Below are 15308 nucleotides of genomic sequence, written 5' to 3' on the forward strand. Positions count from 1 at the left end.
GATGAGGTAAAAATCAAACAAAGTAACAATCTCTTTACTGATTATTATCTTATTAGGATGATTCAATGGAAATTGAAAAGTCATTTAATGTGACAACAATCACCCCCATTGTCTACATAGTTGAATTTGTTCAAGAGGGAGTGTGAAATCTAAATACAAGTGATGTATGTTTCAAATTTCAAAAATATATAGTAAGCAAGAGTATTTTAGTGGACGGCATACTTCTTTAGGTGGCTTGTATAACAGATTTTTTTGTGACGGGAAACGATCAAGCAAGCTTTATTAATCAATCAAAGGGCTTAAGTCAACCATTACAATCTCAGCAATATTCGAAGGAACCTCTTCCATCCACACTCTAAGGGAGTCAAAGGAAGAGCACAGTTTAGCTCAAAAATGAGCAATCTGGTTATTGTTCCTTTTAACAAAAGAAAAAGAGCAAGAAAGATAACTACTGGAAAGCTGAATTATATCGTTTATGATTGACCCAAATGCATTAGCAGGTGTGTAGCGCTTGATCAAATGGTTGTGAAGCTTGAGGTTATTCGTTTCCATACAAACATTCCTCAAACCCTAGTCAATAGCAATGCTCAAGGCGTGTCTCATAGCAAGTGCCTCTACGATATCAACATCAAACATACCATGGAGGGGCAAGCAAATCGAGGCAACAATATCACTCACAACATCTCTCATAACACCCCCCAAACCCACTCCATTCGTTCTGAAAATTGTTGCATCCGAGTTGACTTTAATCACCCCTTGCGGAGGTAATTGCCATTGACATTCCAGCTACCAACTCGACTTAATCGAGTCAAGGACATGCTGAGCCAGAGCATACTCCCCTTCCATGCCCACCACTTTGTATATAACCTCGGCCACATCCTTTTTCCACCCTTCAAACACCAACGCATTCCTTCGGAGCCAAATCCCCCACACTAAACACAAGAACAAACTCCACCACTCTCCATCCTTATGCCTCCTATGGACAAACACACCATTCCCCAAAAGAAGCCCCTTCATACCTCTCAACCTCCAGACGTAGAGGGGAGAGATACTAGAGACGTTTTGAGTCTTCACACAAAACAAGCATGTGCAAGACACTTTCATATTCAACACCACACAAAAGACAAATGGGATCAATGGCCATATCTTTTTGAATCAAACTCTGACGAGTTACCACAACCCCCTTAAGAGCTCTCCACGTGAAATGTTTAATTTTCGGAGGGACCTCAGCATGCCATATAACATTCCACTCAAAGTTGCAGTTTGAACTCGACGTAGAAGCCTTATTTTGCTTTTGCTTCATCATGAGCATATTGTAGGCACTTCTAACCGAGTATTTCTCATCCTTAGTATAATGCCACATCCACGCATCTAACCTGTCATACAAGGGGATAAGAATGCTACAAAATTATGCAATTCCCACCGGAGAGAAAACTGATTTAGAGCCACCATATTCCACGATCTATCCATCCACAAGCCATGCACAATAGCAGGTCCTTCATCATTCACATCTCGACTCGAAGACACCTTGAAATCGGGGAGGTTTGGAACCCAAGGGTCTTGCCAGATATTAATAGAGGAGCCATTACCCACTGCCTTCCTAGCACCCTTCAAAAGCACATTTCTAGCATCCAAAATCGATCTCCATGTGTAGCTCGCATTGGGACACACCTTCGCATCAAATAAATTCGAGTGAGGGAAGTACTTACCTTTAAGAACTCTTGTCGCAAGAGAATTTGGTTTCGTAATGATGCGCCAAGCTTGTTTTTCTAAGAGATCACTATTAAAATTTCTCATGTTTCTAAAGCCAAGCCCTCCATCTTTCTTTGGGTGTATAATTTTCCCACGCAACCCAACACAACTTCCTTTCTTCACCTTTTTTCCCCAAAATAAATGTCGATACAACCTTTCAATTTCATTGAGAATGCTAGCCGGAAGCGCAAAACATTGCATTGCATACGTCGGGATTGCTTGTGCAATTGATTTAATCAAGACCTCTTTTCCCGCTTGAGATAAAAAATTTCTTTCCATCCCTTGAGTTTCTTCCAAACACGATCCTGAATATTTTGGAACACTTGTTTCTTCGATCCACCAATGTAAGTCGGCAACCCAAGATACTTGTCATGTCCTTCGACAGCCTTAAAAGATAACTTCATCTGAAGCATATTTTTCTGTTCTTCCTCAATGTTTCGGCTAAAAGACACCTCCGATTTGTCCATATTCAGTTTTTGTCCCAATGCTAACTCATAAGTAGAAAGAATATGAAGCACATTTTCAATCTCCTCCTCCGTCGCTCTCACAAAAAGAAGGCTATCATCCGCAAAAAATAGATGAGAAATAGGCTCTACTTGCCTCCCTATTTGAACACCATGGATGAGTTTTTTTCTCTCCACATCACGATAAAGAGCTGACAAACCTTCCGCACACATAATAAATAGGAAAGGTGAGAGAAGGTCACCTTGTCTAAGGCCCCTACTAGACTTAACACATCTCGGCGGTTGCCCATTCACCAAAACGTCGAACTCCGCAGAGCTAACACAATTCATTATCAAAGTAACAAAGTTACCCGGCAAACCCAATTTTAGCATCATTTTCTCCAGGAAATCCCACTCCACTCTATCATAGGCCTTACTCATATCTAGTTTTAGCCCCAAAAAACCTTTCTTCCCTATTTTCTTCTTTCTGAGGTAATGGAAGCCTTCGTAAGCCACCAAAACATTATCAATGATCAATCTCCCAGGAACAAATCCACTCTGCGACTCATGAATAATAAAAGGTAGTACTAACTTTAACCGGTTAGCAAGTACCTTGGTGACAATTTTATATATTACATTACACAAATTAATAGGTCTATAATCAACAGGAGACCACACTCTTTTTCTTTTTCGGAATTAGCACAATATGAGTCTGATTAATAGAGCCTATATCACCATTATTATTCAAAATATTTAGCACTTTATCAACTACATCCACTCCCACAATGTCCCAAAATTCATAATATTTAGCACTTTATCAACTACATCCACTCCCACAATGTCCCAAAATTTCTGAAAAAATATAGGGGACATACCATCGGGCCTGGGGGCCTTCGTCGGATGCATCTGGAATACAGCAACACGCACTTCCTCAGCAGTGAAGGCGGCATTCAGAGTGCTACATTGTCTGAGTCACTTTCTCGATCACGGGATTGGCTTCAATGTGGCTGCTACCCGCGAAAATCTCCGTAAAATATCGGACAAAAGTTTCTGCAATTTGCTCCTCCTCATCAAAAATGTTTCCAGCTTCATCTTTTATTTTTTTTAATGCTATTTCTTTCAAGTCTTTGCTTTGCCTTTGTGTGAAAAAAAGAAGTATTTTCATCACCATGTTCTAGCCATTCTTGTCTACTTCTTTGTTTCCAATACATTTCTTCTCTCCTCTCCTCTCCAACTCATCCATTCTATCATCAATTGCCCTCATTTGAGCAATAACTTCCTCCGTTTGATCTTCCCTCATGAGTCTCTCTATCTCCGATCTACAAGCCTATAATTCCTTCACAAAGTCACCAAATTTCTCTTTACTCCAAGCACTCAATCTAGAGAAAGTAACTGCAATTTTAGAGCACAAGTCACCACCTCTTTCCCACGCATCCAAAACTATTTCAGCACAATTTTCATCTCGAAGCCACATCTCTTCAAATCGGTACTTTTTTTTCCTTTTTATTTTCGGAGTGTGCAGAGCTTCTTTCACACATAAGAGTAAGGGAAGATGATCAAATTTTCTTTTCGAGAGGTGTGAGACAAACGAACACGGGAAGCATTCCCTCCATTCATGATTAGCAAGAAATCTTTCCAAATGTTCTTGGATATTTTCCACCCCACATTTATTATTCGACCATGTAAAGTCATGCCCAATGTAGTCTAAGTCCTCCAATTTGCAGTGAGATATAGCCTCCCGGGGTATGTCAGCTTCATCACTATTAAAGGCCCTACCTCCTAACCCCCCCCCCCCCTACACACACACAACCAAGGCAAACCATCATCAACCCATAAGCTCTTCAATAGCAAACCCGTTTTAAACTTAATCTCTTCTTCCAAATGGCCGTAAAAAGCCGAGAACCTCCACTCTCTCTACCCTATGGACTTTATCCCCACATCAATATGATTATGCGAATAAGAGTTCACATATACATCAACCGAATTTTTCCACATTAATGCTAAGCCACCCTTTCTCCTTCTACCCTCACCTTCACAATCAACTACAAACGCACACTCGAATTTTGTTTTTTGTTTGATTTTTTCGAACTCGAATGCTTTCAGTCTCGTCTCACAAAGGAACACCAATTGAGGACATTTGAGAAACACTATACGTTTCAAGGCATTAATCGCAGGGTTGCCCTCTAAACCCCTGCAATTCCATGATATGATGTAAGTCATTGTTCACTGAGAGCTCTTTGGGTGGGGCCCACCACGCAATCATTTAAATTCAGAAGTAATCTTCTTTTATTAGCATCACCCTCCTCCTTATTCGCCAAACTTCCTGTCCACTCTCCTTCTTCTATGTTTTTTGTTTTTTCACCAGAATACTCCTCATTGCTATTCATGCTATGGTCTACATCCCTCGAATTTCTCCTCCAAACTTTGTTTTTGTGAAATCCCTTCCTCTTTATTTTTTCTCTCTCAACTACCTGATCACTCACCTCACCTAGCTCCTCTCCACTACTGAAAATAAAGACCTCATTATCCAACGAAGTTGTGTGATTCACAGCTCCGTCTTTAGCATTCAAACCAACATCTCCAAGTTTATCCATTACCTCATTCACGTGGGAGATGCTAGCAGCCTTCAATCACCGATCATCTTAGGCTTGGTAACAAATAAAGTTTTCGCACAACTTCCACCCTTCTTCTCTTCTTCCTCCCTACCTCCCAAACTATACTTCCACGGAGATGCTTTCAACCAAGCCCTAAATGGAAGGGTCGGTTCTTCAGTTTCTTTATGATCCTCACAGTCCTTAAGACCATGCCCCATTAACCCACAAAAGAAGCAAAATAGAGGGGGTTTTTCATATTTGACTTCAAAAACTTCTTCAAATCCACCCCTTAACTTCAATCTGACGTTCTTGAAAAAGGGCTTGCGCACATCCACCATCACACACAATCTAAAAGACTTATCGATCCCTACCTTTGCTGCAGCATCCATCTTCACAAACACACCCATTTTATTCCCTATCTTCTCTACATTCGCAAGGTTTAATCTACCCTTGAGCGGGAGGTTATAAACCCTTATCCACATTGGCAAATAGCTTAGAATAATTCAATATCCGTAGGTTTCACCAAATCAGTAGTTTCACTAAGGATCAATGCGTGCCTATCAAAGTGCCAAGGTTGTTCATCGAGCACACGTTGTTTATCTCTTCAATGGTAGAATTGAAACAGAAAACAGCTCTTGCCAATATTGGAGATATCCACTCCATGCTTAGGTTGCCAAAAGCCTTTAATCATTGCAGTAAAAGCATTTGTATTAACATTGCGATTTGTCCAGAGTGTGCCAACTAGGGCGGGTTCAACTCGCGCATCCTCATCATCTTCACCGGTATCATCCCATTCGATTGCTTCATTTGGGTCCTCCTTGGTCGGAGAGTCCTTTTTGCTACAAACATCTAACTCCTTATCGTTCAATATTAGAGTCGTTGATTCAGCCTCCACCATTGAAATTACAAAGACAATCAACAGAAAATTCAAGAAAAATAATTGCAAAAACTCGAGATCAAATCGAGAAAAGCCTTGAAAATCAGGAAACCCTAGCCAAGGAGCTAGAAAGTAAACCCTCCCAAGGGAAACCTAGAGGGAACCTTAATTATGTGGCAACAGTTTACTATCCTAGTTGTATGAAGTATTGAGGTGAAGTATTCATCCATCTTTACATAAACCACACTTTCAATAAAGTGACAACTGCCCGTCCAAAAAAAAAAGTTACAATTAAAATTTTAATCACAAAAACAGTGGTTTATCTATGTTGATTTCTTCTATATGTAGTATATAAAATTTTATTAACATACTAAGTTTGACTATAAATTTTAACTAATACAAGTATATCATAAACAAACGTCATATGTAAGAACTTATTGAATTAATCAGTATATATTTACATAAAATCAACTTTAAAAATTTTACCATTAACTCAATTGCTAAACATCGCCCGCGAATCTCCACATAAAGCCCACAAAATTAGAGTGAATTGTCACTTTTGCCCTCAAAGTAAAAAACACAATTTCTTCTCTCAATTCTCTACTTCCACTTTCTTTCTCTAAAAAACTTTCCGAGCGATGTCGAGGCGGCCCGGCAAGGAAGTGGCGGCACAGGCGGTGGGTGGACAGCGGTTTTCCGGCGAGAAGGTATTTTTTATTAATTTTGTGTTTAAAAATTAAAAAAAAAAAAGGTCGGAGGCGGTGGCGGCGCCTAGGCCAGACGCCACCACCACGGCGGCGGCGTCTAGCCCAGACGCCACTACCACGGCGGCGGCGCCTAGGCCAGACGCCGTGACGGTGGCGGTGGCGTCTGGCCCAGGCGCCAGAACCACGGCACCGACGTCTGGCCTAGGCGCCGCCGCCATGGTAGTGGCGTCTGGGCTAGACGCCGCCGCCACCGTCACGGCGTCTGGCCTAGGCGCCGCCGCCTTTTTATTTTTTTTTTTAATTTTTTTTTGGTTTTAAATTTGAAATTTAATTTTCGAAAATAATTATTTTTTTTTTAAATTTGTTTTTCTTTTTTTTTAATTTTAAATTTTATGTTTCTGATTTTTTTTTTATTTTGTTTTAAATTTTGTTGGTTTTTTTTAAAAAAATTTTATGTTCCTCTTTTTTTTTTTTAATTTTTAATTTTATGTTCTTGTTTATTGTTCTTGTTTTTTTTTTTTTGAATTAGTTTTTTTACTTAAAAAAAATTTTATGTTCCCTTTTTTTTGTTATAAATTTTTTTTAAAATTTTGATGTTCTTCTTTTTTTAAGTTTTTATAATTTTATATTTTTCACTTTGTTTTTTCCAATTTGTTTTTTTTGGGTAATTTTTTTTTTTGCTTTGTTTTTTCCAATTTTTTATTTATTTATTTATTAGGTTATTAATTTTTTTATTTTTAGGTTGTTAATATTTTGTAATGTTTTTAATTTATTTTCCATCATATGTATATTGTTTTATTTATTTATTTTAATTACTTTTTTTATGTTTATATTACATGTTTATATTGCATATTACATGTTTTGTTATTTTGTGTTAGGCATCGTATTTTCGTTCTGGGGCTGGGAAGAGTATGGACATTATGAGAAGTACGATGAACTCAATGGAGAGCTCGGGGCCCAGACACGTTAGATCCCGTGGTATTTCGGCCTCGGCTCGTAGAGAACGGGTGCACTATTCTGAGGATGATGAAGATGATGATGGTGATGAGGAGGAGGAGGAGGAGGATGCAGATGAGGATGTGGACGATCAGAGTGGACCATATGATGATTACGGTCCATTCAGTCAGAGGCTTGATGATGTGTATGAGACGCGTAGGGTAGACGTGCGTAAGGGTAGAGATGGTAGATTTGTTAGTAGATCTGGCACATCATCTGCGTCCACTGTGTCTGCGGTTAGCAGAAAACGGTCGAGGGCCGTTAATGATTCTTGGGTGGTGAGGGGCGAGGTGGCTGGGGGACCTATAGACGGGAGTGTGATTCCTAGCTTTCTAGGACACATCGCTACCCGTATTTGGGAGGACCAAGAGCGGGCTTTGGATAGCGGCATTTTGAAATGCCAAACCCGGGAGAGGACTTGTAACTTCTTGTGTAGTTGGGCTGAGGCTTGGCCGGAGGAGAGCGAGATGGTCGGCCGATTGAGGGCCACTAGAGTGAGCCACCTTCCTGCCACCATGCATGAGAGGATTGACTCGACGCTGATCACGGCTTTCGTTGAGCGATGGCAGCCGGACACGAACTCTTTCCACCTTCCGTTCGGTGAGATGACGATCATGTTGCATGACGTCGAGGCCATCCTTGGGATTCCCGTAGAGGGAAACCGAGCATCTGTTGTCACAGATGCGGATCAGGCAGATTTATTGGCGGAGCTGTTGGCGGTGGATAGGGCTGCGCTGTACACAGCGGCACTTGGTGTGTGGGATCACGGCGGTGTTAAGATCGCAGCAGTTTTGCAGCGATGTTTGCACCCCACTTCACGTAGGACGCAGGACACACAGCTGGCTGCATATGTTTTTCTTCTTCTCGGGTGTACCTTGTTTCCGGATAAGAGCGGAAACAAGCTCAGGCCACGCGACATAGTTGACGCGTGTGAGCCCGACAGAGTAGGCCAGTTTTCTTGGGGGTCGGCTACATTAGCGTACATGTATCGCCAGTTAGGATTCTCGAGCCGGGCTGATGCGGCAGGTATCACTGGATGTATGACGTTGTTACAGACGTGGATATACGAGTATTTCCCGGCGTTTCGACCACACCGCGACCCGGTTCCTATTGGGGATGGCCAGCCACGTGCCTGTGCGTGGAGTCCGCGTGTCGAGAAGAAGTCCATTGACCGCCTGCGATCGATACGGTTATTGCTTGACAGGATGTCCCCATTAGAGGTAAAGTGTTTAAATTATTTCTACTTTTATAGTTTGATGTGTTTATTGTATGAATCTTACTAATTTTAAAAAATGTGCAGGTGAACTGGATGCCTTTCGGCCAGAACCCTAGTAATAGGGTACCCAGGACCCTCTACACGGGACTGATTCAGTATCGTGAGATCGTAGAGGCGTACATGCCGCAGCGCTGTCTTCGCCAGCTTGGATATGTCCAAGTTGTTCCTCCTCCACCAGCATGGCCCAGTAAGGCCGTCCGATCTGCGTCGTTGAAGGAGTACGTCGTCCAATGGCCGGCAAGCATGATTGGCACGTGGGAGCAGTTTCCGATGGTTGCCCGCATATGGATTGAGCAGTTGCAGCGGCCGCCAACTGGGGTGGCTGCCATGTGTGACCAGCACTACATGGAGTGGTACAACCGGCACTCGCACCCGAGGTTGATCAGAGACGTCCACCACGGCGACGACGCCGATGATGATGATGTGCCACCGCCCACTGCCGTGGATGCGGTACGTCTCATAAAACATTTGTAGTTGTGTTTTTTTTCATATAATACGTCTCATAATACGTCGTTATTGAATTTTATGTGTTTTGTTATGTGTAGTGGATGGGAAAGATGACGCAGTTGGGACACAGACTTTTTGAGGAGAGGGACAACATGACGACTGCAACAGGCAGAGCTGTTATTGATGAACTGGAACGGGCCCTTGAGCAGTGGCAGTGGGCGTCACAGAGAGATTATTGATATGTCGGCAGTGCATTTATAAAACATTTTCCTAGTTGTTTGTAAAAGTTAACATTATCTGTTCTTATAATTATTATTTTAAGTTCTTAGAATTTGACATTATATTTTTAGTTTTTATAACTTTTATTTTAAGTTGTAATTAGTGGGCATACGAAAACTAAATACAGGTTCACATTTAAATGGGAAAACTAAATACGAAAATTAGAATCCGAAAATTAAATAAATGGGAAAAACATAGCAATAGCAATATTAGGTCACATAGAAAAGGCAACTAGATTGTTCCACTGCTGCACCCGGTCATGATATAACGCATCCCAGCCCTCTACGCTTGCTGTACGAATGGTGTACCACGTTGGTATAATCGGTGGGACCGGAAAATCGGGTGACAGGTCCAGTCGGATGAAATGTCTGTATGACGGCCCCAGAAATCCAATAGCAACCTCTCTTACCGGTCTGGTGACGGTCTCACGCGAACACCAAGGCAGAACCGTGGTACACGGATAGTAAGCTCGACCATGCAAACCAAGGCCGAAATGCATCACTGCACACTTGTAGATGTTTGCAACGGCGAAGAGATCAAGGGGCGCGTCGAACCAATGATTTTGACCGCAACGTCCTCCTCCCCACCGGATACGCTGCAGAGACCTATCCAAGTCCTGTCCGTACACGTGGCGATAAACAGCTCGGTTTGAGGCGATTTCACTGTACATCAACTGACGCACTAAACCGTAGTTGTCTTCACCCATCTGAAACACATCAGCCACAACCCGAAATCCACAGTTACCATCTGCAACCACATCATTCCACCCGTCCAGGAACGGCATCATGATGTTAGGGATCCAACGGTGTAATTTCTCAACTTCTCCAACACCCAACGGTAACTCGCAACCGTCTCATCCTTCATAACTGCATAACCAATCAAAAAGTTCTGGTTCGTTGGAGTCATCCCAACCATCTCAACCAGTGGAAACTTATACTTGTTTGTCTTGTACGTTGAATCGATCAGAATCACAGATGGCCAAGACGAAATCATATCAGCACAATCAGGATGCACAAGGAACAAATGAGTCACCTCCGATGTGTCTTCATCAGATTCAAACCAGTACAGGTAACCACGTGCTTGTGCCTGGTGTAGAAGCTGCTGTATAGGGTTCCTTCCCTCTGACCGTTCAAACCTCAATTTATGTCTGACGTTGTAGATGTGTCTTCGGTTTGGCTGGTCTTCAGGAAATTTCTCCAACACAGATGCTAATATTTTAGCAGGCTTCACTTGAGCATCACTCATTTCTTTTACAATTAGTTTCGCAGCAGGACTTAGGCCACTTAACTGTCGATGACCCACTTCATATGCGATCATCTCATGGTTGTGATACCCCCATTTACCGTAACTCTTCACTTCCCAACCGTCACCCCTTTGCTGTTGTCGAACCTTTACTCTGAACTGACACCCACAACCTTTCCGCTTTGTATCAAACCGAATCGCTTGACTGAAATCTCGTTCCTCCCTTTTGCGATAACGGTCGCATCTCAAAATGCGATCCATTCTACCATCCCGTTGAGATTTATGAGTTGCTACTACTAAACAAAAACCTGATCTAATTGCAACCTGTTTCGCCCAATCAACCGCTTGTTGAGCATCTTCGAACAGACCATCGTGTACAAAAATCCCACTATAATCATTTCCGTCTCCACCATAATCCTGCAACAATAACATATAAATATAATCACATAAGAGTAGATTAAATTAATACATTTGACACAACATTAGCACAAAAGCAAAAACAATAATAAATTATAAACAACAAACAAAGAAATAAACAAAAAGTATTCAAAAAAAAAAAAAACAAAACACAAAAATAAAAAACATAAACAAAACTTTAGATTAAATAAATAAAAATAAACCAAAAAAAAAAAACAAAAAAAAAACATAAAACGAAAAAAATTGTAAAAAAAAAAAATAAAAAATAAATAAATTAAAAACAAAAACAAATTAAAACAATTAAAAACAAAACAAAAAAAAAACCAAAAAAAAAAGAAAAAAATTGTAACACAAAAAAAAAAAAATAAACAAATTTTAAATTAAATTAAAAAAAAAAAAATAAAAAATAGTGGTGGCGCCTAGCCAGGACGCCGCCACCGTGGCGGTGGCGTCTAGCCAGGACGCCGCCACCGTGGCGGTGGCGCCTGGCCAGGACGCCGCCACCGTGGCGGCGGCGTCTTGGCCAGACGCCACGGCCACGGTGGCGGCGTCCTGGCCAGGCGCCAGAGTTACGGTGGCGGCGTCCTGGCTAGGCGCCACCACTACGGTCACGGCGTCCCGGCAGGACGCCAGCCGCCAATTCGTGGTTTTAGATGGCTTCGTACCTCCTTTTCCGGCGTCAACGGCGTCTCTCCGGTGCATCTACCCGACGTTGAGGGCTCTTCGGTTTCACTCGGCGATCCAGTCCTGCTCCACATTTTTTATGAGTGAAAAATTTTATTTTCGGTAAAAATTAAAACAAGGGCAATAATGTCAACATTTTTAAAAAATGTGGGCTTTATGTAGAAAAACGCGGGCGATGTTTAACAAATCCCTACATTAAATAGCATATTGATGGTCAAGTTAAATTATAAATTAAAAACATAAAAGTCAAAATTGTTATAGAGTACAAATATTTTGGACCATTTTCCTCTACTTGTTTTACCACCCCTTAAAAAACATAATTAATGAACTGGGCTTCTGAAGAAATGAGCCAAGCCTGTGACTGCAACAAAAAAGGCTAATTGAATTCATAAGGTGGGCTTTATCCATCATAAACCCTAAACGATTTAGGGTTTAAGCTTGCATACATTTGGAAGTAGTATATAATCCAATCCTCAAACATATGAATCTTCACAGCATTAATTTGGCAAGTCATATTGTCTCTCTTCTCAAATCTCAACTTTCAATCAATCATAATTTCTCTAATACTAGTATTACAGTAGTAGTAGTTTAAATTAGAAAAAATGCCTTCCCTTTCGGCTGCAAGTTGTGAGATCTTGGGATCGATTTCTTGTAATGCTTTGTTCTGGAGGCATATATTTAATTTCTCCAATTTTTGAGGGTTTTATTTGTCCTTATTTGAAACATTTTTACTTCAAATTTGGACTCCCTCTTTTTGGTATATTGTATCAAATTCCTGATTTTTATTAATTTGATTGTGAATAGTTAGATTAAGGATGGTTTGATCGCATTGATGACTATTGAAAAATCAAGCTCAACAGACCGGAAAACAGGTTTATCCTGTGTGTGTCGATTTTACTTTACTGAGCGATCTTTTTTTTTTTTCTTTTTAAAAATTTTCTCCAGTTTTTGGGATTGAGCTCTGGTTTTTTGGGAGTTACGTTTTAACTTTGAACTTTGAAATTAATGTTGATTTGAGTAAAAAAAAACTCAAAATGTAAATTATAAACTATGAACACCTGTGAACTTTAGATAGAACCAAATTCCTTGGAATGTACTTGTGGAGAACTCCGAGAAAAGACCAAAAATGTGAACATTATGGCCACTCTTTTCAGATAAGCCGATAAGGCTAACTCACCTATAAAAAAAAAAGGTTAGGGTCCTCTAATGGTTAGGACTCATGTTCAATGAATACCTAACTTAAGAAATCTTCATTAAACGTAATAATTTAACATGATTTAATTTTAAAATGTTCTTATTGTCACCAAATTTTACCCAAATATCCGAATTAACACCTCTACTCTTGACTTGTGAGCTTTAACAATTAACGTCTTGGGACAATGGGACCTTATTGCATGGGGTTGCACCCAATGGACAAACATACATTATACGGTTATTTCATGAAATGCTACTGAGCAATTGCAAAATTCACCAAATGCCATGAACCTTTTCAAAATTCACCAAATGCCACCGAGTTTTAAAATTTTTTACAAGTGTCATTAATGACTACAGCCGTTAGTTGACCCCACCACTTGCCACGTGTCACCTTTTAATTGGTTCGTTTTTAAATTAAAAAAAATAACAAAAAATTAAAAAAAAAAAAAAAAAAACCTCAGAGGTGGCTCCCGCCGTCGAGCCCCCTGCCCACCCCAAAACCCTAGCCGCCGCCACCCCCTGGCGCCGAAGCTAGCAACGAAAGGCGTGCCGACCGCCGGCGACCCCTCCCCTATCCTGTCACAACCCCCTAACCCGCGAAACCCCACCACCCCGAAACCCCACCCCCCTTCCTCTCCCTCTCCATTAGTTCACAACCATCGCAGCGAACTTACCACACCAACTCCCACCAGCAACACGGTCGTGCTGCCATACTCCAACACAAGAGTATGTTGTCCTAAGATCGATTCCTATTACTGGCCATGCTTTATTCTCTATTTCCACCCTTAGTTTTTTTTGGTGACATCGCTGTTTATAAAGAGAAGAAAAAAAAAAGAAAGGATGGACATTTCGTGGGTTAAGGGGTCGCGACGGGATAGGGGAGGAGTCGTCGGCGGCAGGGGGTGGTGGTAGCTGGCCACCTCTGAGTTCTTTTTTTTAAAAAAAAAATTTTGTTTTGTTTTTTTTTCTTTAATTTTTTGTTATTTTTTTATTTTTTTTATTTTAAAAAATGGACCAATCAGAAGGTGACACGTGGCAAGTGGTTGGGTCAACTAACGACTGTTAATCATTAATGGCACTCGGTGAATTTTTTTTAAAACTCGATGACATTTAGTGAATTTTGAAAAGGTTGATGGCATTTGGTGAATTTTGCAATTGCTCAGTGACATTTTATGAAATAACTATACATTATAAGGTTCATTTTACATCAAGCCCAAAATGACACTTTATGTATGTTTTCAAATCGGTTAAAAAAATTTATACTATCAGCCCATTTTTGTAAATTGGTACTTTGCAAATGGTGATAAATCATGGCAATGATTCAATGAGAACAGCTCACGTTTATTTCCATGGTAGTTTATCCCTACATGATGATACTTTACTAATGAAATTACATTCAATTTCATTATCATTATCACTGTTCTTAATTAGTCATAAAATAGGCCGATACAAGAAAACTTACTAATTATGAAATAATATTGATCAATTAGGCCATGACATCCTTTTTAGGGAAAATACAAGTTTCTCTCCGTGTTTTTGTTTATCACGTGACATTTTTGTAAATAAATTAACAAGTTTTTCATTAATGTGGGTTCTACTTTGGATGGTAATTGGATAAAATTGTTGATTTATTTACGAAAATACAATGAGGTTTGTTTATGACTAAGAGAAAACGGGGAAGCTCCTTTTTCGGCTGTATTTTCTTCGCCCTAACTTATTTAGTTATTTACTATACACATTATGTACAACAAATATTTTCTTTCCAATTTTTAAATTATTATTTTTATCTATATTTTTCTTTTCTGTACAAGCTCATTTGTTCAACCATGAAACAGAGATAGTATATTGAATTTACTAAAAGTTGTTGAAGAGAGTGCACTTCACTCATAGTCTTAGTCTATTTTTTATCCGGTCTCCAAATCTCAATCGCTGCTTTCGTATGAGCAAACATAAGCATAACAAGGTGGCAAGGTCCAAGTGGTTTCCAGAACCTTTACTTCTTCTCAAATCTTCTAGACTGGCCTTTTAAAGAAAATCTTTTATCATACTTTTTGGTTTTTTTGAACAAAATCTTTTATCACAGATTCACAGTAAAGGACCATATACTCTTTCAAGGATTTACATTAATTTATTAAATTTATTTTAATTATTAAACTTTATTAAAACTTATTTAATTGTAATTTAAATTGGATAACATGATGTGAATAAAACAAATCCTTATTATAAAAAAAATTAATTAAAGAATAGTCTTAATCATGATGCACAAATTTTTGCATATTTCAAATAGTTTGGTAGCTAGAATGAATAAGCTAGAGAGATCAGACATAGGTAATACTAGTATAATTTGATCTTCGCTGTTATATGGCATGTCATTTACTCTATTGTAGATAGTTTTTTAGA

General features: G+C 39.9%; 1 protein-coding gene across 1 annotated transcript; it reads left to right on the forward strand.

Moving 5' to 3' along the window:
* The first annotated feature begins 6282 nt into the window (after positions 1 to 6282).
* Positions 6283 to 9433, forward strand: LOC110709641 (protein MAIN-LIKE 1-like). The gene is made up of 4 exons (XM_021887850.1): positions 6283 to 6373; positions 7252 to 8589; positions 8670 to 9095; positions 9191 to 9433. The coding sequence occupies exons 1-4, from the start codon at positions 6305 to 6307 to the stop codon at positions 9329 to 9331; spliced, it is 1974 nt and encodes a 657-aa protein (XP_021743542.1). The 5' UTR covers positions 6283 to 6304; the 3' UTR covers positions 9332 to 9433.
* Positions 9434 to 15308: the final 5875 nt, after the last annotated feature.

This window comes from Chenopodium quinoa, unplaced genomic scaffold (genome assembly GCF_001683475.1).
Source record: "Chenopodium quinoa cultivar QQ74 unplaced genomic scaffold, ASM168347v1, whole genome shotgun sequence".
Taxonomy (NCBI): domain Eukaryota; kingdom Viridiplantae; phylum Streptophyta; class Magnoliopsida; order Caryophyllales; family Amaranthaceae; genus Chenopodium; species Chenopodium quinoa.